Here is a 24,661-nt window from a genome sequence, read left to right as displayed (position 1 = left end):
AGTATGCATAGTAAGCAACAACCTGAGTGTCCAGCAAGAGATGCTTTACAATGTCCAGGAGACTGACAAGACCAGGGGCTCATGTTTCAGGTGGCCACTGAGGAGGAGGAAAATCTCATAGCTAATAAAGCTGATGAGGGGGTGGATGATACTATGATCAGCTGGTGGCCTTGCATCCTGTCTACTCAAGTTCTCTCATTTTGAAGCATAAATCTCAACTAATAGTCTATCATTGCTTATATTGTTCGACATACACAGCTGGGTTTTAGTGACAGCAGAGGAAAAACTGCATAGCTGTTTATCTGCCAGAGGCCACAGCCTTGAGCCTTCCCACATAGGAAGGACATTTAAAATTAGCGTTGAGGAGTTCGTAGTTGTACCACTGATGTAAGGAGAAGAAATACTAATGGGAAAGTTGTTCAGTTGTTATGTTAAAGTCCAGAACTTGTTCTGTGAAGTATTCAAAAGTAGGAAAAACAGCAGTGTGTGTGGAGATGCAAAGGGGTGTATGCGGGGTGTAGTAAAGAGAAAGTTTAATGGGATGAGTAACTTAAAAAAAAAAGTCTGAACTTCCTGTTTCCCAAATATGCAAAATGCAGAAGGTTAGGAATTATTTGGAGAGAAACAGAGAACAAAACAAAATGATACAAAACAAAGGGATACCAACCTGAGTGGCTGGCACACCAGAAGTCTGTGCTGCCATTCAGCAGAACCTGGACAGACTATGGAGTTGAATGGAGAGGATCCTGATGAGGTTCAACAAGAGTAAGTGTAGTGTCTTGCACCTGGGGAGGAATAAGTATGTGCTCTAGTACAGGTTAGGGGCTGACCTGCTGAAAAAGAGCTCAGTGGAGAAAGACCTGGGTGTCCTGGGTAGCGAACAGGTTGGCCATGAGCCTGTGGTATGCCTGTGTGACCAGGAAAGCCAGTGGTGTCCTCAGGTGTATTAGAAAGAGCGTGGATGGCGTGTCAAGGGAAGTGAGCCTCCTCCCACTCTACTCTGCCCTGGTGAGGTCACACTTGGGAAACTGTGTCTGGTTCTGGGCTCCCCTCTTCTAGAAAGACAGGGAATCTCTGGAGTGAGACCAGCAGAGAATCACAATGATGATTATGGGCCTGTAGTGTCTCCCTTCTGAGGAAAGGCTGAGAGACCTGGGGATGTTCAGCCTGGAGAAGAGAGAGCTGAGAGTGAAGATCTTAAACATCATCGAATCTAGCCATGACCTAACCATACTACCATAACTAACAGCCCTCTGCTAAATCATGTCCCTGAGCACCACATCCAAACAGCTTTTAAACACCTCCATGAATGGTAACTCAGCCACCTCCCTGCGGAGCCTAATTCCAGTGCTTAACAAGCCTTTCTGTAAGGAAGTGGTTCCTGATATCTAACCTAAACTTAACCTGGTGCAACTTGAGGCCATTTCTCCTCATCCTGTCACCAGTGAGAAGAGACCAGCCCTGCTCTTGCTGTAAGCACCTTTCAGATATTGGAAGAAAACAAGGTCTCCCCTCATTTTCCTCAGACTAAACAGCCCCCGTTCCCTTAGCCTGTCCTCATAGGGCTGATCTTTCCAAGCCCTTCACAAGCCTTGTTGCCCTTCTTTGAACCTGCTCCAGCACCTCCATGTCCTTCCTGTACTGAGGTGCCCAAACTTGAACTTGAGGTGAGGAATCACCGGTGCCAAGTACAGAGACAGGATGACTTTCCTAGTCCTGCTCACCACACCATTCCTGATACAAGCCAGGATGCCATTGGCCTTCTTGGCCACTTGGGCGCACTGCTGGCTCATATTCAGCTGACTGTCCATCAGCACACCAAGGTCCCTTTCCGTCAGGCAGCTTTCCAGACACACCTTCCCAACCCTGTAGGGCTGCCTGGGGTTGTTGTGACCAAAATGCAGGACTTGACACTTGGTCCTGTTGAAACTCATGCTGTTAGCCTTGGCCCATCGATCCAGTCTATCCAGGGCTCTCTGTAGTGCCCTTCTCTCCTCAGGCAGATCAACTCTCCTTCCCAACTTGGTGTCGTCTGACGGTGCAGTCAATCCCCTAATCGAGATGGTTAATAAATATGTTAAACAGAAGCAGCCCCAGTACCAAGCCCTGGGGGGCAATGTTCGTGACTGGCTGCCAACTGTATTAAACCCCATTGACCGCAACCCTTTGGGCCCAGCCATCCAGCCAGTGTTTCATCCAGCAGAGCATATGCACATCCAAACCATGGGCAGCCAGTTTCTCCATGAGGATGTTGTAGGGGACAGTATCAAAGGCCTTACTGAAGTCCAGGTAGACCAACCACATCAACAGTCTTACCTTCATCCACTAAGTGAGTCACCTTGTCATAGGATGAAATCAGGTTTGACAGACAGGATCTACTGTTCGTAAACCCATGCTGACTGGGCCTGATCCCCTGGTTGACCTTTAACTGGTCCATGACAGCTCCTGAGGCTGTCCTTTCCATAACCTTCCCTGGCACTGAGGTGAGACTGATAGGTCTGTAGCTACCAGGATTATCTTTCTGTCCCTTTCTGAAGATGGGTGTCACATTTTCCAGTCTACTGGGACATCCCCAGTTAGCCACGACTGCTGAAGGATGATGGAGAGTGGCTTGGGAATCACATCTACAAACTCACTCAGCACTCCAGGGTGCAATCCCTCAGGCCCCATGGACGTGTAAGCATCCAGCTTTTGGAGCAGGTCAAAAACCATCTCATCATGGATCATGCAGGGCTTATTCTGTTCCCCATTCCTATCTACCAGTGCGGGGGGCTGTGTTCCCTGGGAGTAACAAGTCTTACTATTAAAGACTGAGGCAAAGAAGGCATTAAGTACCTCAGCCTTATCCTGATCCTTGGTCACCAAGTTACCCTCTGCATCCAGCAAGGGATGTCAGGACTGTGGGCAGCAAACACAAACTGCAACACAGGAAGTTCTGTCCAAAAGTGAAGAAGAAAATTCTGGAGTTTGAGAGTGACAGAGCTCTGGAATGGGCTGCACAGAGGAGTTCTCTGGAGATATTAAAGACCCATGTGGATGCTTTCCTGTGCAACCTACTCTAGGGAACCTGCTTTAGCAGGGGGTTGGTCTAGATGATCTGCAGTAGTCCCTTTCAACTCTGATTCTGTGGAAACAAAGTCATTATGTCACTTTATTGTTTACTAGTGTTTACTCATGAGTAGTAAAAAAAGAGAATAAGGAAAGATAATTTACTGTTTCTTCTAATGTGAAAGCTAGAGGGCATCATTTTTTTTTCCCCTGCAGTTATATGATACAACAAAACATGAGTAAGTGCATCTTTACAGAACCGCTCATTAAACTGCAAGTCACAGCTTCATGATACTGTATATGATAACATTTTGTAGACATTAAAAAAAGAAAAGCATTCATGAAGGAGAAATTGTCTAGAGCTGTTAAATGTTCTCTCACTTTCTCTGGAAGCAGATGGAGCGTGATGGGAAGAAATACCGCCATGTATTTGCTGTTTGTTTGTTTTGTTTTTGCATAGTGGTTGTTGGCTGCTGTTGGAAACGTGTGGGTGACCTTCGGTGTAATTCGGTGTAGTGGATGTTACACAGTATGTGCTTATTTACACAATGTCTGATTGTGGCTGTGCTTTGAAAGGAAAGGTACAGCAAAGTTAAGCATCTGGCACTACTGTTAGCACGACACAATCCTGAATTTGTGTGTTTTTAGAAGTTGGGTTTTGGAATAGTTTAAATATGAGGCTTTTGATTTGAGAAGCATTGAAGTTTCAAAGATGGCATTAGAGATTTCAGTAGAGCTCATGGTGATTCGTTTATGCTCTGGGTAACAATCTTTGCCTATAGAGAAGACACGGAACTCCTGAGTTATTTGGTAAGGTTTTTGCCACACTCCCTAATAAAGTGACTAATTGGATTTTTAATTCTTTTATTTTAACAGATAGTCCACCCTTTCTATGCCTATTGGCAAAGTTTCTGTACTCAGAAAAGCTTTGCTTGGAAAGAAGAATATGACACACGGCAGGCATCGAACCGCTGGGAGAAACGAGCTATGGAGAAAGAGAACAAGAAAACCAGAGATAAAGCAAAAAAAGAGAGGAACGAACTAGTCCGTCAGTTGGTCGCCTTTATTCGCAAAAGGGACAGAAGAGTACAGGCTCACAGGAAACTTGTAGAAGAACAGAATGCAGAAAAACTTAGGAAAGCAGAGGAAATTCGGAGGCAGCAAAAACTCAAACAAGCCAAGTATGTAAACATGGAAAGAAATGCTTATCTTAAGCCTGGAGAAACTATCACTGTCTACCGTGCAGTTTGGCTATAATGATACAATTATAGCGGTGGCTGTACATGCTCTTTCATAAATCCTTGACCATTTTCTATATTAGTTTTGGTTTCAAGACAAACCTTTTTACTTGTACTGACATCAAAAGAAAAATCCAAGAAAATGAGGGAATAACCTCTGCACACTGCAGGCAACTGGCTGTAATAGCACAGTGTGCTTTCCTTTACCAGGGGAGGAATGTTAGGAGTGAAGCAAAACAGGTCTGTGACAACCTGGGCTTTTATTAGCTTCATTTGCTTTGGAACTTTATCTGCTAAAAAGAATGTATGAAAAACAAATGTAGTCTTGCTTTCCTTTTAATTTGGTAGAGGTACCTTTTAGTGGACTAAATGTACTTTTTTGTGCTTTTGTTTTTCATGAAATATAAAGAAGAGAATGGGAGTCTGCCAGTCTGAGCAGAAGTTCTTTAAACTAGAAGTAATTTTCAGCTGAAAATAAGAGGAAGGAGCTTAAATACTGGTTTTGGAATCGCGCTCCTGTAGCACGTTCATTGAAATCATAATATAATAATTCACATACACGTGAAATACATTATTGCACTTAATTTTTGTTAGTTTACTTTCTTTTTTTTTCCTAAGAAGGAAGCTGAGGCACATGTTTACTGATAAATGGTTTAATGATTTTGTACTCAGGACCCAGCTGTAGAAAATTCCACTATGCTGTGGTGCACTAGTTTGGGTCTCACTTGTTACTAGGAAAACTGAATGGGGACACCCCTGTAGCACAAAGTTAAGCAGTAATTTTCTAGTGGTTTTTGCATTGCTGTGCTGTTTGTTGGTTTGGATCTTAGAGCAGGTAAGAGCAACTGTAGCACTTCTAGGATTGATATGACTTTGTTGTGAGCTTGACATTTACCATGTGGTGGTACATTTCCTGCATGAAATTCAGGCAGGATCCACTTACTTTAATATCTCTTTACTAGCAGTGTCAGTGTGCCTACTGGCATCATAAATTACCTGCTCAGATTTCCAGGCCTAATAAACAGTTCTTTGCTCCATCATAATAAATTCAGGAATTTCCACCTGAAATGCCAGAAAAGACCAAGCTACCTTTTAAATAACAGTTTCTGTAATTCCAGTCTCATAAGTGCCATGTAGAAGTTACTATATTATTCTCTTTAAAGGCTTGCTGAACAGTATAAAGAGCAGAGCTGGATAACTATGTCAGATCTGGAGAAAGAACTGAAGGAGATGGAGGCACAGTATGAAAAGGAATTTGGAGATGGATCAGATGCTGAAGTTGAATTGGAAGGGCACGAAACAAAAGAAGATGCTGAAGGTATGGAGCATGAGGGTGCAACCTGTAATGAACCGCCGCAGTGTGAGTATTGGCTCACTACACTTGGAACCCAGGTACATGTGGTGAAAGTCCTGTTTCTCCAAGACTGGTTTGCCAGGTTAGAGGCTGAGTGCCTGATATTTTCCTTTGAACGTGAGAAGATGTAAAGCCATAGCTGTTAATTTACACTAATATATGATTTGGTGAGATTATATTGATGTCTCTGAATATGAGTAATACTGAAGGGGCTGAATGTCAGTGTTGTGACTGTTTCCTGGGGCTTTTAATAGCAACATCCTTGAAAATTGCTTTTCTGACTTTGTCTCTTCAATCCCCATTGATTTCTTCAGACAGACAGAATGATGTAGCTGAAGAAGCTGAATATGCTGATGATCTCTACTGCCCTGCTTGTGACAAGCTGTTAAAAACTGAGAAGGCGTAAGTGTGTGTGTATATGATTGGGAACTTCTCAGCAGTGCCAGGGGAAGGTGTTGCTTTTTTAAAACAACTTTTTAAAAAGCACTGTAAGAACCTCTTTGCTTCACATAATAGTGTCATCTTTCCATTTGGGACACTAACAGGGCAATATTTTCCACTCTTATTAGTGATAGATAATGGTTCTATTATTAGTTTGCATGTAAGTGTAGCAGTATTTACTCAGAACTACCTGCAGTAACTATTTGATAACCTTCATAGCATGAAGAATCACGAAAAATCAAAGAAGCATCGGGAGATGGTGGCGCTTTTACGGCAGCAACTGGAAGAAGAGGAAGAGAAATTTCCTGCATCTTCAGATGATGCGAACAGAATACATACCAAAGAGGAGGAAGAAACGGGAGAGGTGCCCAAGCAAAAGTACTTACAATTATTTAATTATTTTAAATTTTATTATGATTAATGACTTATTAAATCTTTGAATTCAGAGGGAGTTCTGACTGGATTCCTTGTATTGGAACTCACAGTATTGTTGCCAATTTAAAATATTTCTTCGTATTAGAGTTCCAATAGAAGGCGTACATTAATTTGGCCAGATTCAATCATGGGGTATTTTTCAAAGAGGGAAGTTGGTGCATTTCCATTGTTTACCAGTTTGGTTATGCTACTCTTTGTCAATTGGATGCTGGCATAGATAGAAAATGAGTGTGCTTGAAAATGAGTGGAGCTGGATAAGTTATGTTGTACAACTTCCATTCTTTGAATGCACCAATCTTAATATCAGCTGCCTTTTTGGTATCTTTATGTCCAGTCTGAGCAGAATAAATGTTTTACTAAATGCAGTGAGTAGGTTATGAGAAGTGTTGCTCTCATTTCAGATGAGATTTGTTTTCTAGTTATGGTTCCTGTCTCTCTCATATGTTACAATGTTAAGAAAAATATAACTTGATACCTTCCTAGAAATTGCTTAAATGCTTTCTTTTTTAAAAAAGTCAATTTTATATTCTTATTTTTGCAGACTCTCCAAGAAGCAGAAGAAGAAACAGAAAACAATGATGGTAGGCAGTCAGACAGAATTAAATTCAAAGGACTTTACAGTATGATTTTGTTTCACGTAATATCATAATACATCTCACAGGCCTGACTTGAAATGCAACTGTACAAACAGAAGAAATGTGCTGGTTCCAACAAATTTATTAGTTGAAATGTAAAGAAAAGAGATTGGGATAGACAGAGAATGCAAGGAATTGATCAGCAAGACTGGCAATGGCCGTGGTGCATTAGTGACTGAATTGTTTGGTGATAGTCTTCTGCTTTGATTGATAGACCTGGACAAATGTACTGTTTATGAAGTAACTTTATTAGCATCCTACTGAAGCAAACCAACACCATTCAGTTCACCTCTCACTTGCATTCCAGGCACCAGTGATGCCAATCTGGCATGTTCCAAGATCCCATCTGTGCATGACAGAACAGATCTGTGCTGACAGGAGCAGGCTGGGATTCAAGAATTGCACATTCTATGTCAGCCTTGAGTGTCAGGAGCACCACAGAGGGCAGACTCTTCTTTCTGTCTTTCTCATGAGCGATCCTTTTGCATGATCCTTCCCTAGTTTTACCTCTTTCCTATTCACTACCTCAATCATAGTAATGTCCCACTGAACTACGAACACTAGATCCTGTATCTGACATGTTTCCCAAGATGGCCTCATGTTTTTTTCCCGGCCTAGTCCTTCCAGTGTTATGTGTTCCCCTTCTCTGCCCTCTCTTACAACATTATCTCTTTATCAAGAAACTTCTCCAGCCTTTCAACTGGCTGAATTTTTCTTGCTTCTCTTTGTTTGGTTTTGGATTGTCCAAATTAGAATCGGCTCAGCCTTCTTGTTTCCATGCAGGAAACCAGCCTCTTGTTCAACATTGGCTTCCTCAGTTCCTTTTCAGTTTCCTTGAGATTTCTTTTTCATCTACCTTATGAAGGTTGTGTGTAGGTACCTTGTCTCTCACCCTTCAGTTATCTGATAAGGTCTTCTGCTGCCTAGAATGTGGGCTACACACTCACATGACTGACCTGGAATTTTCTTATGCAGAGATCCTAGAAGCATAACTTCTGTCTGCTGTCAGTCTTTACTGAGTGTTGAGAATCATTGGGATCTTTGTTCTTTTTTCTTGGAGATGAAACTACCTCAGAAGACCTGGCTAAACTATGTTAAGTCTGCAAGAGTTACTGTAGGTGATAAAGTTGTATTAACACAGTGTTACGCTTATTCTACTTTTGGAACTTGAGCTTTGCTTCAGACATGCTCAGATGTTGACCTGTTACTAAACATGTATGATTCTGACCATGATTCTGTACTGGTACTTGGAAAAGGTTGCTGGTGTTTCAGAAGGTAGGGAGGGAAAATACGGTGTGTTTTGCTTCAGTCAGTTGAGTTATTTTGGCTTAAGTGTCCTAATGCAGATGTCTGGCGCAGGAAACTTCAGTCTAAACATCTGTCAAAGTTAAAAACGAAGCTATTATTGTACGATGTGACATGGGACCCTCTGTGCAATTAAAAACCACCACCACAGCTGGTCTTGTCTTTCAGAAAAGAGGGAACTAAGATTTTGCTTGCTGGAATCCCACTGAAAACAGCGTAAAATTCAGAGGCTCTATGGGTTTGCATGTTCTCCCCACACGCTCATATTTTGGAGTAAATGAGTATAAGCATAATCACTAATGAGCATGAAGTAACTTACTTTTATTTCTTCTATTTGGACAGACTTACGAGGACGATTTTGATAAAAGTGCTGATGAGGAAACAATGGAGCAAAAGGAGTTGCCCTGTGTGGACAAGGACAGTGGTCCAACAGAGCAGCCTGTAAATGATGACCAAAGATGTGCTGTGTCAGAGGAAGCAAGTGCTGCAGAAGAAAGTAGCCCAGTGAATGAAGCACAGAGTGAAGTGAAAAGGTGTGCTGACCATGTTGTTCTCTGTCAGGTCTGATGCTGTAAGATAAGCAGATCTTTCTCACTGTTGTGAATTGAGGGCTACTCCACTAACTCAGAGTTGCATAAATACAGTACTGAACGGAGATTTACTTTGGAAATGGTATTAGTCTGCATATCAGTACTGCACCATTCACAAGCAGCTGATTCATCTTTGAGCAGAATCTTGAGATTGACAGTTGGTTACATAAGTGACATGACTTTCTTTTTTGCTGGAACCAGGTTGTATGAAGAGCAGGGGAAAGTAACAGAGACACTGACTTGAAAACAATCAGATTTTTGAACTTTAATTTGAATATTCTTGTGCACTGATCTCAGTTTCTCTGTCTATCAGCAGCACTAAGCCTAAAGGTAAAAAAGCCAAGGATGCAAAAAAGTCTGCTAAGGGATCTTCAGAGCACCAAACAACGGTATGTCAAATTACTTACACTGTTAAAAAAAACAGGGCCATGTCATTGCAAAGAAAGTAGTCTGTTGTACATCCACTTCCCAAATTCTGCTCTGGTTTACTTCTTACTTCTTAATACATAATTTCTCTCCCTATGATTTTATTAGTGTATTGGACATTGGAACATCGGCTCTTGTCTGTGCAGAGAAGTGTAGGACTAAATTGCAGGTGTAGGAGAGTGGCTGGAACTCAGTAATCAAAGCAGTTCAAACCAAGTAATGTAAACACCTGAAGGTGGCTGTTCTCACCAGGCTGGTGGGAGGCAGTTTGCATCTTTCCCAGTACTGGTACTTCCCAGGAGAACAAACCCTTGTCAGAGCTACAGCTAAGACATAAATTCAGCATACCTCAGAACTCAAAATATTACGTGTGTAGTCTTGTTTATTGAGGTGAGATTGAAAGCAATCTTTATCCTTATTTACATTTGGTAAGCTTCTGTTGTATTCTTGGCTTCACTTATTTCTCCATAAAGTTTCACAAAGTTATGCTGTTAATATTCTATTTTAATTGCCAATTAGTAATAGGATATTCATTATAAAAACAAACAATTTCAGTCACATTTCATTCTTTGAAGAGAAGCTGGATAGAGCTAGTTGGTGTTACACCACGTACAAATGTGAACAGTTTGGTTTTTTTTCACCTTTTAGAATGAAGTTCCTATTCACTGTGTAACCTGCAACTGTACGTTTCCATCCCGAAATAAACTGTTTGAACATCTAAAAGCAACAGGACATGCAAAAGCAACACAGGCACCATCTGTAAATGTAGCTGCCCACACCAGAAGCAAAAAAGAGAAACGTAAAAACAGATAGAACTTTGTTACACTGCCAGTCTTCAGAATCATATGTGAAGATTCTCTACAACATTGAACAGTGTGCATCGCCTATTCTGAGGTAAACTGGGAAGGCAGCTCCAGGTTTTGGTGGAGGAAACCAAAAGGAAAAAAGAAAAAAAAGGAAGATGTGAAAGATGTAACAAGAAGAATGTTATCTTGTGAAGCAGTGTTTGCTTTTGTTCGTTTGTACTGTCTTTTCTCTACTGACTGAACTTGACCTACCGTTCTGACAGCTTCCATGGTGAAGGGGCAGTAGTGATTCAAAGTTGCCTTGAATTCCTGTTGAAACTTGCATGGATGGAGTAACTATGCAGAGGGAATAAATTTTTTTACCACGTCACAGTTGTTCTCTTTACAGAGACAGAAAACCAATTTGAGGTTAAGACTCTGCTGTTTTGATCTTCCATCAGAAATGAAATGTGAACAGCACAAGTGGAAAAGTAACCGTCCTCAGTGGCCCCTTCAAATAAACCAGCAGACAAAAAGGGGAATGATGTCAAAGTTGGTTAATTACAGTTTTGACAGTCCCTGTTAGTTTTGGACATGATCCTGTGTGCTAAGGAGCTTGTACTGGGGAGGGAAATCCTGTGGAAGAGCCTTGCTGGAATAAGTGTGGGAGGGAATGGATGATGGCTGAGGTGTCAGTGTTAATGTATGTGAGTTGACAGGGGTTCTGTCCTGTGGTACATGCACACTAAATGCTGCCAATTCAGGAGAGAGTGTTGGGGGATATGCGTTGCTCTCCACGCGTGTTTTGCTTTCCTGATGAAAAACAAAATGGGAGCTGGTATCGCATCTCTGTTTAAATGCATAACTAATTCATTCTGAATGGCACTTAAAGCAAGAACAGATGAACATCTGATTTTGGAGTGCGTGCGTACAAAAGAGTTCTACAAAACAAGCAGTCAGTGAAGTTAGAGAATTCAGTGTTCATGGAGGGCTTGGGGATATGGTATGTTTAGTATACCTATAGAATTTTCTGTATTTCTCTCATTGCATTTTCTAAATGTAATGTATTGCCTTATCTGAGTTGCTCTAGCATTTCAGCTTATCAGACAAAAGGGTGGGACACGGAACTGTTATTAGATCAAGGTATTATTCAAGGATTAAAATTCTCATCAAAGTAAAACGACAAATACATTTTTCTTGGTAACAGACAACAATATTACTTTTATTGGAGAGCGGAGAAGGTAACAAAAAATTTGTTTCAAAAGTGATTATGTTAGAGAAGCTGTACCTTATTCCACCAGTCAGAGTTTGCATCTTTGCTAAATTACTCAAATTCAAAAAGCAGCAGGAAGAAAAGCAAAATATATCTATATATGCAAAATATATCTATATATCTATAATACATAGATATATATAGATATATAGATATATTTTGGGAGGATGATGACTGGATTTGACATCAAAAATAATGACCATAATTAGAAAGTTTCAAATTGTGTGCACAGAGTTTTTAATGCTCTAATTACACTGTATGACCATGATAAAAGTAAACCCTTTTAGCTCTGTTTGAGACCCACACTTACGTTCTGCTCAGAATGCTTCCTAGCCCAAGAGTGACTTTGTGTGAAATCTCACATGGTGGGGTAAGACTTAAACTGCAATATTATCCTTTGAGTTGATTATTTTTGTTATTTAAGTAAAATAAAACAATGATGAAGGATTGGTTTTTATGTATGCTCCTGCTTATTGGGTGTAAAAGGCGAAGTTCTGGTAGCTGCAGAGGTGACCACTGAGGAAGGGGGGAGGGTCTACCCTGTATTGGTCACAGCTGGCTTTGCAGCAGTCCTACCATATGCCAATGTTAGGTCAAGCAGGACTTTGTATTGCCTGTGTTGAAAATGTAGGTAAGAAATGGCAACAAAGAAGATACAGGAACAAGGCTGGAACAAACAAATAACCTCCTATAACCGCACCCAAGGAGACTGCAGCCTGCTAGAGAACTGCTGGAGCATAGAAAACCAGTGAGAGAAAAGCATCAGTGGAAGAGTAAGGAACAAGGAGCAACAGAAATAAACCATTGTGCCTTGACCATTCCCAGCTGTTAGCATTGCCTGCTGCCTTGTTGAGGGCAACTGAAATACTAACCTGTATTTTGATAAAATGGGTTAGAGAGCATTCTTTTAAGTCTGGCTCTGTAACAGTAGCCTTGTGATGCTGACAAGTATTTCATCTTCAGACAGTGCTCTCCTTAGACAGCAAGGGTCAGGTCTGATGTGCATCTCACAAAAAAACAAGTCTAGTTTGCAGCTGCTCTTTCCACGTGTCTCTCTAATGCAGTATGAAGTACTTCAACAGCAAAGTCAACATCCTTTTTAGTAATGCACATAGGAGGTTTAATTCTAAATGTCTGAAGAGAAAGAAAAAGAAAAGACATGCTTAAAATGGTATGGAAAGAACACAAGTTCCAGCAGCCCATCTGGGTCAGCACCATCCTCTGCTAGACAATATAACCAAAAGTATGAAAAACAACAGAGCTGCACTGCTGGGAGTGAGCCCTCTGGAAAACACACCCTGATAAGGGGCACTGACTGCTTCTAATGCCCCACTCTGCTCTAAGGGTTTAACTGACTTACCCGTCCCAAAATCTTTTGCTAATCTGCATGCTTTAATAAGCTTGTGGCACAAAGCCATGAGTACAGAATAATGTATCTTCAAATGGCTGATGCCCATTTGCCTGCAGTTCTCACTTTTATGCTGTATTGCTGAACTTGCTGGTAGGAGCTCTCTTTACATTTATTTTTTATATTAATATCCAGATAGAATATTATCAGTGTTCTAGAATGAAAGAACTAGCAAGAATAAACTTGTTTCTCTGTCATCAGAGCAGGTTATAACTTCAAAGGTAACCAAAGCTTAGCACTGCTGATTCCCTCTAATTTGCTTATATTATAGTGTGCTGCTTTTCTAGGTGAAATTGTCCTTCCAAAGGAAAACTGCAAGCTTGAAGGAAGTTCAGCCCACTTGAAAATGAAACTTGAAAATGAAACAAACAGCTCCTGTCTGTTTTGTAAACCAAGAAAAATTAAGCAGGGAGAGCTTCTAAATATATGTTTTCTAGTTCATTTCCTAAAGTTAATTTAACCAGAAGTTCAGTACCTGATTGTAGAGTCCTCCTCTGCCAATCAAAACACCCATGTCTTTACAGTCCTCCCAGATCTGATTGATTTCTTCAGGTGGAAGAGGGTGGCGACTGGCCTATGGAAAGTGAATAGTAAACTTCACTAAGATATTCTAAATTAATTCTAGGAAAAAGACGTATTATTCCAGTTCTTCCAATAAATCCCACACCCATCTCTGTCCAAAAACATCAGCTGCAAAAGGTAACTGCCACGCTACAGGCTATGGGAATAGTAGCTGGAAAGCTGCCCAGAGAAAAAGCACCTGGGGATACTGGTTGTTAGCTGGCAGAACACAAGCAAACAGTGGCTAAGAAACCCAATGACATGCTGATACAAGCCAGGATGTGATTGTTCCCTTGTAGTTGGCACTGGTGAGGCTGTACTTTGGATACTGCGTTCAGTTTTGAGACCCTTATTACAAGAAAGACTTTGAGGAGCTGGAGCGTGTCCAGAGAGGGGCAGCAAAGCTGGTGAGGGGTCTAGAGCAGAGGTCTTATGGGGAGTGGATGAGGGAAGTGGGGTTATTTAGCCTACAGTGATCAGGGGAGACCTCAGTGCTCTCTACGGTGATGTCAAAGGAGGCTGTAGTGAGGTGGGGGTTGGCCTCTCTTCCCCAGGTAGCTAATGATGGGACAAGAGGGAATGGCCTTAAGTTGCACAAGGGGAGGTGCAGGTTGGATACCAGGAAAAATAGTCATTACTGAAGGGGTTGTAAAGCATTGGATCATTGCACCACCATCCCTGGAGGTATTTATAAAGCATAGATGTGGTGCATAGGAACGTGGTTTAGTGTTAGACTCGGCAGTGCTGGGATAACAGCTGGGTTTGATCTTAGAGGTCTTTTCAAACCTAACTGATTCAATGATAATTTATCTGCTATCTATGAATAATTTCTGTAATTGAAGTACACAAGTCACTGTTTACTCAAAACTTGTGGAATATTTGAAATGCTGGAATGTTTCGGCTCAGTTTTAGCCAGAGCAGTGTTTTCTGACTCCATCATTCATATTTAAGATATAATCTTCATACTATCACATTTCATTTCAGTTGAAATAAAACTCGCAATGGCGCTGTAAGTCAAAAGGTATAAAGTATATCACCAACCTTATCTGTCACCATTTCTATCCCAATCATGAGTCCCTTGCCACGGACATCTCCAACAATCTCAAATTTATCCCGTAGTTTAGCAAGCTCTAGTAACATGTATGTTCCCACATCCTTGCTGTTTTTTTGAAGACCATCTTCTTCAATAGCCTGGTAAAAAGGACATACATACAATGACAAAACTACAGGAGAAGCTTCCTGTACATCTGGTTAATCCCCATATAGGTTGGTGATATTACGTTTATTTCACTCTCTCTCACAGATTTGCATACTGTGTTCCTTCATGGCTAAAGTACTGAAATCTCTTCTCTCTTGCACTTAACTAGTGGCATCAGGTTAAAACTGAACGTAATGTTTTGATGTTGCTTTGTTCTTTTGCATGTTTCACTTATTTCTCAACAGTCGTAATTTAGAAATTTATGATCACAAATCATCGTAGCTGAAAAATACCTGGCCTACATAATTGTTTGCAAAATCTTGCGTACTTTAACTCTTTCTCCACCATCATGAAAAGAATAAAACTTGGCACTTCTGTGTAAGGCAGCATTTTAGTGAAGTCTGAGTGCTTTAACTGTTAAATGCACTCCTTACTGTTAGAGGGCACTTTTAATCAAAGTACTGACATGCTGCCAGCTATCAGCTCTGAAATGCACAAATCATTCCACAAACTTAAAATTGGCTTTAAGAAAATTTGTGAATGAAATAAAAAAATACAATTTTAGAAGTAAACATCAGTGTTTTTCCTTCCTGTTTTCTTGCTGTTGTTCAATTCTTTGCTCGTGTCTCCTCCTTCTCTTCCAGTTCCATTCTATTTTTCCTGATTCTGACCATCTCCTTGCTCCAGATGCGGGCTCCAGCTTATTTCAAAGATGACATTACAGATGTTTCATATTCTTACAGTTGGGATGGAGTTTTGCAGTGGAGATCATCAGAATCCTTTTTCCCCGCACACAGGGTATCATAGCTATGTACAAATAATACTTGTGGATGTTTATAAATTTGATACAGCTGTAAAACTGCCAACATGCAATTTTGCAGTAGGAACAAATGCAACCATTTCTTATCTATCTTTTGCTACATTAAAAAAAAAAAACAAAAAAACAAAAAACAAAAAACATAACATTCTCCCTACATCAAGAACTGCAGATCCCACGACGCAGGCCACAGGATTTCCTCCAAAGGTATTAAAATGAAGGTTTTGAGCCAACGAATTTGCTATCTCTTAAAAGAAGAAAATAATAATAGTTAGTCTTACGGTTTCCTTAAATTTGTTAACAACAGTTATCTACTTTAACTTAAAATACACTGCTGTTCTCCTATCCTGACTCTGAGTGAGTGAAGTGATAGAAAGGCTGCAATACACTGCAAAAATTGTAGAGTCTAAATGCTAAAGACAGACTTAAAAAGCAAAACACAAAACCAACGTCACACTTAATAGAATTAGTTAGTTGTGGCCCTAGGGCATCACCTACAAATTTTCTTCACCAGATTTATTCATATGAATAATAATAATAATACTGAAGTAGTCAGTTAACATGCTGCCTTAGTTACTCGTGCATTATTCATTAAAATGGTGCATTCAGAGAGGAGTTCCAGGATCTATTACCATTTCTATCCATGACTCACAAGGTCATCTCTGCTCTAGTTGTACTACAAACCTAATTCAAATACATCTTTGCACTAGTATAGCACAGCACTTGATAAAATAACTCAGAATTGATAAACCAATTATTTCAACTCAAAAACAGCTTGAGACTGAGATTTATTAATAATCTTAGTTGTCTGAACACGCACCTCTATGGTTAGTAATTATTGTGCAGTATATTATGTATTTTTCCTATTTAGATCTTCAGCAGAACAGAATGCTTATACCTTTTGTTGTAACAACAGCTGCCATTGGAAAGCCATTACCAATTCCTTTTGCTAAAGTAATTATGTCAGGGACTACATCATGTGTTTGAAATCCCCAGAAATGGCTGCCTGTCCGTCCAAATCCCGTCTGTACCTTTCAAAGGAAAAATCCACAGAGATACCTGTTATCTTCTCACATTTTACAATATGGTTCATTTTTCTTTTCTTTCAATTATTGCTGATCTGCAAGTATTGCTATTGTTGCTGTTCTTTAGCAGGTGGAATAGCTAACATCTCACCATATCGTAGGCAGGCTGAGATGTACAGACACACTGCAGCATCCATTTAAAAAGGGAGAGGAAATGCAATTGCTTAGCATGTTTCAAAATAGCAATCCTACTCCTGATTTATTCTATCCGAGGCAAGTATCACAGTCCCATGAGTTCACCCGTATTTCAAACTGGCAATAGGCAAATTTTATTTAGAAAATATAGTTGAAGAGGAATGGCAAAATAAACCCATTCTAGAGTTTACATACACCAACAGCAGCTGTAAGAATGAGTAAGTGTTACTGTGAAAATAACCCCATCACAGCTGCCATTAATTAACTGTGTGTTTTTGTAAATTTACTCTTTGCTACTTCTAAAACCTAAAGACTCAAGCCTGCTACAAGCCTTATGGGTGTCTAAAATTAGAATACCACATTGCAGTGAAAACCAGGAGCCTTGGAAGAAGGTGCTGTGATAACCTTAATCTATGAAACATTTGGTATTTCCCTTATTTATAGAGTTCCAGTTCATTTTTACGTGTATTCTTTTCAGAAGTCTTATAGAGGGAGACAAAACTATGCTTTTAGGTAAAAACACTCACTTCATCTGAAATACAAACACCTCCTCTTTCCCGTACTAGCCGATAAGCTTCCTTTAAGAAACCTTTTGGGTACTGAACAGCTCCATTAATGCCCTGCCAAGACAAAAAAAGAAAACATCTTCAGGAACAGAAAAAAGAAACGGGAATTGTGCTGGGTGACTGTCCCACAGTGAGGAAAAATATCAGCTGCCTTCAGGTAATAGCAAGAATGTTGTCTCAAATTTCCAGCTTCAGCACTGAAGCTGCTCAGGTCAAGTATTCCCATCCCATGGGGTAGGATTTTGTTCTGTGAACTGTGCTTGTATAAATGTGAGGCCATAGTGTAAAATCAGTCGCTGTATGACAGAACAGATTAAAGATAAAATGCCAAAACATGTACCTAGAAAATCTGTGCACTGAGAAAAATGTAAATTGATTGATGGGAAAACTAACTAGGGATCTGACGTCCCTTCTTTGGTAAAGTTGTTTAGAATGCCATTTCCTAAACTTCTATTCACCTTCCCAGGTTTCTTTTGAATCAGAAATCCTACTCCATACCTACAATGGCTCCTTAGATCAGGGCTTAGCAAGTAAAAACAGAGCTAAAACAAAACAAAACAAAGCAAAACAGAGAACACCTGAGATCATAGACACAGTGCATGTTTCTCCTCCCCCTTTCTGTCCCTGGGATATATTCTCAATTCCTTGTATTAAAAAAATAAACACATATACATTAGTTTTGAAACTGAGATTAGTTTTGAAAATAAATTAGTTTTGAAACTGAGGTGAAGCACTGCAATTAATCCCACAACTGGTTGCCACTGTTCCACCAAAATCAGTGACAAAAGCAGAAATTTTATGGGTGCATCCTTTTTTTCTTCTTCAAATATTTAAAGTGCTTAAGGCAAGTAGATATCTATATTTTGAATGTAGCTAAAATACACCAGATCTTAGTAGTTCACACTATACCGCTGTACATGCTATAACATTTGAGAAATGGCAAACTACCTACTTGAATTGCTTCTGCAATAAATCCAGCTATTGTCTTTGGCACCGAAGTGTTCAGAGTATCTTTGAACTGTTCAATGTACTGCTCATTTGCATGACATACACCTGTTTAGAGGGAAAATGTTTTAGAGATAATTTACTTAAAGTAGTAGAAGCAGCACCAAAACATGAAATTGCACATCTTATCTACAAGTACTGTTGGACCATATGGTAAATATCACCTCCCAAATACATTGAAAAGTTTAAATCTTACAAGAAGGAACCTCTAATTTTCTCTTAAACCATTTATACTCTACAGACTGCCAGTTTTGAAACAGGCAAAGCTGACAGACTTTGTTACATATTACACAACTAAATAATCTGTACAATGGAGAAGGTGTTTCTGAATCACTCACATGAGCAGAAGAAATAAGCAGACCCTTTCTCAGGGGTTAATAAATGTCAGCATAAGGCATAAGGAATCATTAGGTTAGTGCAGATACGAGGATTCTGGAGAATAGTTGCATATCAATCTATGCTGTAATGAAGAATAGAGCAATTAGTATAGCTAATCTTCCCAATCACTATAGAGGGAAAAACTAAGAAGAAAATATTTTACATGCATGTGAATTAAAACAATAAAACATGCCTACTGAAACAGTGGAAAAAATACAGAATTTGCTACTAAAAGGAGAGCACTAAAGGAGCTTCCACATTGTAAGACATGCACGATACATAACCAACATTCTTTCCCATGTACAAAGGTTTTAGTTCCACAGGTTCCCAAATATCAGAGCTGATCTCGAAAAATGCTAGAAGTGGGATTTGGGGAAAAAATCTGAGCATATGACCAATATTTTTTTTTTCCATGGGAGGCTGGTACATGAGGTCTTTGCAATATTTGCTTTAATTACCCTTGCAAATCCTAACCAGACATCTGTTGAGGAATGGCCATCTTTCTGGTTATAAGTAAATCAACTTAAACAATAATCTGAGCATAGAGTTTATTCCTACGGCCCCCTAGTATTCTCTAATCTGAAATACACATACTTTTTACCATTTACCAACCTTCAGCACAACTGCATTTTCGAACAGTTTGCACTGGTGAATCTCTGCAATTGCTGCCTCCCCATGGACCACGAAAAACATCTGGCAACATTGTCTGTGAAGGACAGAAGAAATACCTGATGACAGCTTTTTAAGAGATATGCTAATCATACATGGGGATGTTTCTAATGAAAACAAACAAACAAACAACAGTAATGACAGAACACTGCTAAAGCGCATATCTACTTCCAGTGACTCATCCAAAGATCACTAATAAAATAATATCAAAGTTCCCCCACATGGGTATTCCTGCAGTAGTGATCAACTGATAACATCCTTTTTAGTTTGCTCTTTGAGTTAGTCAGCCCTTATGGTTACCTAAGATTAATGGCAGTGCTGTAAGAGTTGCCAGTAGTACTTCAGTAATCTAAAGTATGACAAAAACTCAAAATCAAAAAGGCTGTCTGATATTACAGCAGATTATTGAAAATAGGGAATTCCTGCCTTCTAATCCTGCTGATAAGTTGGCTGAAGACATGGAATGTTTCATCTAGTGAACCAGGTTGTAAGTCCACTCTAAAGTGCCTTCCTAGAGCTCATGCTGTGGCTGTACTGCCAGCTCAGACCAGATCTCAAAGGCACAGATGTAACTTACTGCCATTTTTCATCAATAGATTTCAGAAATACATCTCTCTTCTTTCTGACATAAAGAATGGGTTCATTTTCATTCCTGGACAGAATCATCTTCAGATCAGCAGAAATCAGCTTTGCACAGATATGTCAAAGCAAACATGAGAAAAGGGATCTTGACTATTATTACTTTGCACATAGACAAACTTCCATGAGAGTACCAAGCAAAAATAAAGTACTGCAATTCACAGTGACTCATGTTATGATTGTCCCAAATCCAAACTAGTGTAAGCAAATCAACATGAAGCATCCGGCTCTTGCTGCAGGAACATGCTGTAATGTGATCAGTAACTATTAAGCACTTTGAAGACAGAAACTTGCTAATCATTGAAACATTCAAATACATTTCTATTTACTCAGGTTATTATTATTATATTAAATAAAATATATATGTATCTCACTGTTGAGCAGCCAATGCCATTGGCAACACCATGTTTATAAGAACCGATAGACGTCAATCCCAGAGCATAAGGGCTGCCTCCGTGGTATGCTCCTCTGTGCAAACAGATAAAGTACAAGAACATTACTCACTTCCAAAAAGAGGCTGTAGCACTATCAGTTCTGAGAAGGCATGCCTCTGAGCTACACATTATTAGGAGAAGTGTTTACTGCTGCACTTGAAACAAGAAGATTCATACTGCCTTTTTTTGCTCTATTTTTGAAAGCTCTATGACTGCCCGTCTATATCAGTTTCCTGCAGTTTCACATGTAATTGTGAGGTGATGCTCATAAAGAGTATGAGGACTTGAATTGGTAGCAATTCAGACAGGTTTTATGTAAGTGCTTCACAAAGCTCTTCTGCAGCACCTGAACCCTACAGAGTAAACATCTGTGTTCTTTCAATCACAGGCAATGATAATCTCTCAAACAGATGCTGCCAATCATTAAACTGCATAGCAGTTTATTGCTAGTTTTATACACAAATAAGAAGTTCATTATGTAGAATATATAAGCCAGGTAGATACTCGATGTCCTGCTGAACAGAATGGAAGAAAAATATAGCTCTTCATAACATGGCCTTTTTTTCTTTTAATCTATTAACTGTGGCTGTCTGTCTGAAAGCACAGTAACAAGAATAATCGCTTACGTTGGTGCTTACGTAGCCCTCACCTCTGCACTACCCCTGTAGTTAAGTCAGAAGAACTGTTTGTGTAGCTGTGCAGTGAACTGTGGTTCAGGGATCTGGCAGAAATATAAGGCAACAAAACAAACAAAGCCAGAAGATCTTTCCTGCAGGATAGCTTTCAGCCAGATCAGTTCCCTGCTGCAGTTCACTGCACTGCTATTCCAGAGGTACCTTTGAACTCCCACAGATGAATGCAGAGGAGAGTCAGAACAAATGAGGAAAGCAGCAATTGCTGAAGACTGCCCTGACCCTGAATGGAGGTCCACCATGGCACAGCCTGAGCTAGAGTCCTTTACTAAATAAGAAAAGCAGAAATTGCAGGTTGTTTTTCCTATGCAAATAAGTCCTAATGTAATGCATCAAATACTCAACCCCTGTTCTACTTCCTTGCCCAGTGGAGTGTCCTCAGCAGATCTGGTGTTAGATGTTTCCACTATTTTCTGCTTTAGGCATATAGAAACCAATCACACACACAGGTAGTTTGATTAGAACAATCCCATTACCTGAAACAGATGACATCAAAGTTCCGTGTATATAATCTTGCCATGAACATGGCCAAATCATTGGCTTCTGATCCACTGTTGGTTAGATAAACCACCTACAGAAGAATGCTTAGGGTCAGTATAGTGCACAACCACAACCTGCTTAGATGTCACTTCCTAACACTATGAACAACTTCTGCTGCAACAAAGTGACCTCACTGCAGTAAACCTAGTGCTGCCCGCAGACTACAGAAGGGAATGAGAATCAAGATGGTCTGTCTACTAAGGGACAATATAGAAAATCTTTAATGCCAGGAATATTCAGGTTTTCCATCTCACACCTAAGATGTAACGATGGTTTTGAGAAAAAGCGTTTAGGTAAAACTGAGCTGAATAACTGAATAACTTTCACACAGGCAAAAATAGCTGTGTGTTACCCTTGTGCAACAGTTACATGGAGTGAAAGACAGACACAACAGCAGAAGAGGTACAAAGAGCCTGCTTACTTGTTGCAAATGAAAATTAAAGGGATCTTTTTCCCTTGTTTTCCCCTTTTGTTCATTTCCCCCTTGTTTCACAGAATCACAGAGTTGCAGGGGTTGGAAGGGACCATTAACTGAATGGGTCTATTGGAGCTCAGGTCTGTGAGGTACTTAGTCTCCTGTCAAGCAAGGAGTCTCTGCTTCTTGAAATGGGTCCCATCAAGGCCATTCTCTTCATTTCACCTCTTTTCAGGAAGCACGGCTTTTAGATTTTGTTTTCAGAAGAGACTGAGATACTCCATTGCTTATTCTATGCAGATGCTTTACACTCATTTATTTTTAAACCTTCCATTTTCTAAGACTCCAATAGCATCACGCATTTCTTGCAACCAAATTTCATGTTATGACTGGTTACTTTTACCTGAAAAAATCACAGTACTTTTCCTACTGATTCTGTGAACATGACACATGACATTGATTTGGTTTGTTTACTTAAACAGCAGTAACACTCGCTACCCAAGACACAGTCAAGTACTTTTCTCTTAGAATTTTTGCAAGATTCAGGACAAGGCTGACTACATGTAACACCAGTTAACATCATCTTGGTTCCTTCAGTCATTTTTAAACTGGCATCATCCCTTCAGAGTGTTAAGTGGAGAGAAAGACCCAAGCAGAACAGCAGCGGCTTGGCTTATTACACTTGTCTACATCTGAGTGAGTCTAAAGAAAAAGCCTAGAGGCTCATCATGCTCACTTTACCTGACAGCCTGTGAAGAGGGTTTCCCTCTGAAGATACTGTGGCACTTGTTTATGTGTGCAGTAAATACTTCCATTTAATAAACACACCCCATCTCCCACCCCTGCTGCTGTCAGAAGTGAAGTACCTTAAGTGGATCAGGAAGAAATGAAGTTAGCTTCTCAGCATATTCATGGATAGATGGATGCATGTAAATATTAGTGGTATGCCAAAGGCGAGCAAGTTGTTTCTGGGCAGCCATAGTTACCTTCCTGCAGGTAGAACAAGAAGAGACACAGGGGTTTAATTCAACACAGATGTATGCAAGCACACACACCCCTGCTTCTGTTACTATGCTGAAAAGCCAGACACAGCTGCATTTGCCATATGGATGAGCAAATAAATGAATGAATTATTCAAAATATTGTGGAAATTGACCTCAATATGTCATACATAAAAACCCAGCGAATTATATCCTGGCTTTTGGCACACAGTACCTCAGATTAACAAAGAACAAAGCCATCAAAAGCACCTCTCCTACATTCTGTATTGCATTTCTGTAAGTCAATCAGTAACATACTTACGGATGACAGTGACCAACGCTGACAGTAACAATTCCAGCAAAGAGATCAAGATATCTTTGTCCTTTATAATCAAACAGCCACTGCATATGTCCTTGATGCAGCAACAAAGGCTTCTTGTAATACATTCGCAGTGAAGGAGCGATATTTTGTTCACGAATCTTCAGCATACGTTCATATGGATATGACTAAAGGGAATAAAAAAGTCAACATCTGCTCATGCATTCTAAGAATCCATACAAATGCAACAGCAGTGGTTGTTCACAGAACAAAATTTTAACACACAAACTAACTTTCTGAAACAAGAATCTCATACTGCAGTCTTACATAAATTCAAGTGCAGTGTGACTTACTTGGTATTTTTCAGGTACAAAGTCGCAAGGAGGCATTTTTGCCCTCATGGACATAGAGCTTTTCCATTTCTGCTGCCTAAAGACAACTACAAAATAGTAACAGAATTATCAAGCACGTATCAAAGTGCACATCTGAAACAGTTTCTCAATGAGCTTGTTCACAGAACACACAGACTACCATTAAGGCAAGTATATATATATATATATATATATATATATATATATTTTCTTCCTGAGAAATTTCCATTGGGTGGAAAAAAATTACTTAAATACTCTATTCTTGTAAAGGCGAAATGTGTCTTGATTTATTTTTTGATGGATAAATAAATAAATAAGTAAATAAATCAGTGTCTGATAGCTGTCATCGAGGAGCAGCATGAGCACAGCTCTTTCCTCCAGGGCTGCAGAGCAGACCTGAGCAAGGTGGGCTGCCACCATACAGGGTTTACATGATCCCTGACACACGTTAAGCCATGAAGGAATGAAAAATAAAGCTCCCTGAAATAAATCAGGTACGAGCCGCTCAGAAAATACGAATTAAAACCCATCAATCCTGACAAGCTCGGCTTCCACAGGAACCCACATCCCTTCTCGAAGAGCTCCTTTCCCCCCTCACAACAAAGTCATCCCCTCTCTACGGCCGGCCGGACCCCCAGCCCCTGCCCGGGACTCCCAGGGCTTCGGAGCCTTGTTCCTGCTGCCAAGATCCATCTGAGCCCCGTCAGGCCGCTATCACCGCCCGTCCCTCCCCTCAGCAGCTCCCTCACCGCCGCCGAGCCGCCCGCCCGCCATGCCCGCCGCCACAACCGCCTCAGGGGCCGCTGCCTTCGCTCCGCCTCTCGGTGCTCAAGGCTGAAGGCCACCGGGGTGTCACTGACTTCAGGCTGGCCGTGGTTTGCAGGGCCGTGACACAGCTGCTAGTGCTGCTTGCATTTCT

General features: G+C 40.3%; 2 protein-coding genes across 3 annotated transcripts in view; one reads left to right on the top strand and one right to left on the bottom strand.

Moving 5' to 3' along the window:
• The window catches only part of DNAJC21 (DnaJ heat shock protein family (Hsp40) member C21), a 16,541-nt gene extending 4,561 nt beyond the window's left edge, over positions 1-11,980 (top strand). Inside the window, exons 5-12 of one of the 2 annotated variants that reach the window (XM_015848310.3) lie at positions 3,925-4,229; positions 5,450-5,604; positions 5,955-6,042; positions 6,301-6,459; positions 7,058-7,097; positions 8,799-8,989; positions 9,363-9,435; positions 10,121-11,980. In XM_015848310.3, the coding sequence (XP_015703796.1) occupies positions 3,925-4,229; positions 5,450-5,604; positions 5,955-6,042; positions 6,301-6,459; positions 7,058-7,097; positions 8,799-8,989; positions 9,363-9,435; positions 10,121-10,285 (1,176 nt within the window). In that variant the 3' untranslated portion in view covers positions 10,286-11,980. Of the gene's footprint in view, positions 1-3,924; positions 4,230-5,449; positions 5,605-5,954; positions 6,043-6,300; positions 6,460-7,057; positions 7,098-8,798; positions 8,990-9,359; positions 9,436-10,120 lie in introns of both variants that reach the window. The other variant, XM_015848309.3, reaches the window with a different exon arrangement.
• On the bottom strand, positions 11,449-24,661 carry AGXT2 (alanine--glyoxylate aminotransferase 2). The gene is made up of 14 exons (XM_015848311.3): positions 24,492-24,661; positions 23,725-23,810; positions 23,375-23,559; positions 22,939-23,062; positions 21,594-21,688; positions 20,366-20,459; positions 19,296-19,389; positions 18,253-18,353; positions 17,262-17,354; positions 16,413-16,545; positions 15,673-15,761; positions 14,541-14,690; positions 13,414-13,512; positions 11,449-12,664 (listed from the first exon to the last, which is right to left on the bottom strand). The coding sequence occupies exons 1-14, from the start codon at positions 24,514-24,516 to the stop codon at positions 12,554-12,556; spliced, it is 1,479 nt and encodes a 492-aa protein (XP_015703797.2). The 5' UTR covers positions 24,517-24,661; the 3' UTR covers positions 11,449-12,553.

This window comes from Coturnix japonica, chromosome Z (assembly GCF_054131305.1).
Source record: "Coturnix japonica strain WE chromosome Z, WE-NBRP24, whole genome shotgun sequence".
NCBI classification, from domain to species: domain Eukaryota; kingdom Metazoa; phylum Chordata; class Aves; order Galliformes; family Phasianidae; genus Coturnix; species Coturnix japonica.
The sequence above is the reverse complement of the archived record's forward strand: the minus strand, read 5'-3'. Positions and strand labels throughout refer to the sequence as shown.

Coding starts and splice junctions, on each gene's coding strand:
- AGXT2 (XM_015848311.3), bottom strand. CDS start 24,516: ATGGCGGGCGGGCGGCTCGGCGGCG. Junction 23,063..23,374: donor AGCGTTGGTCACTGTCATCC/GTAAGTATGTTA, acceptor TTCTACCTGCAG/GAAGGTAACTATGGCTGCCC. Junction 18,354..19,295: donor AAAATGCAGTTGTGCTGAAG/GTTGGTAAATGG, acceptor CCCTCTAAACAG/GTGTATGTCATGCAAATGAG.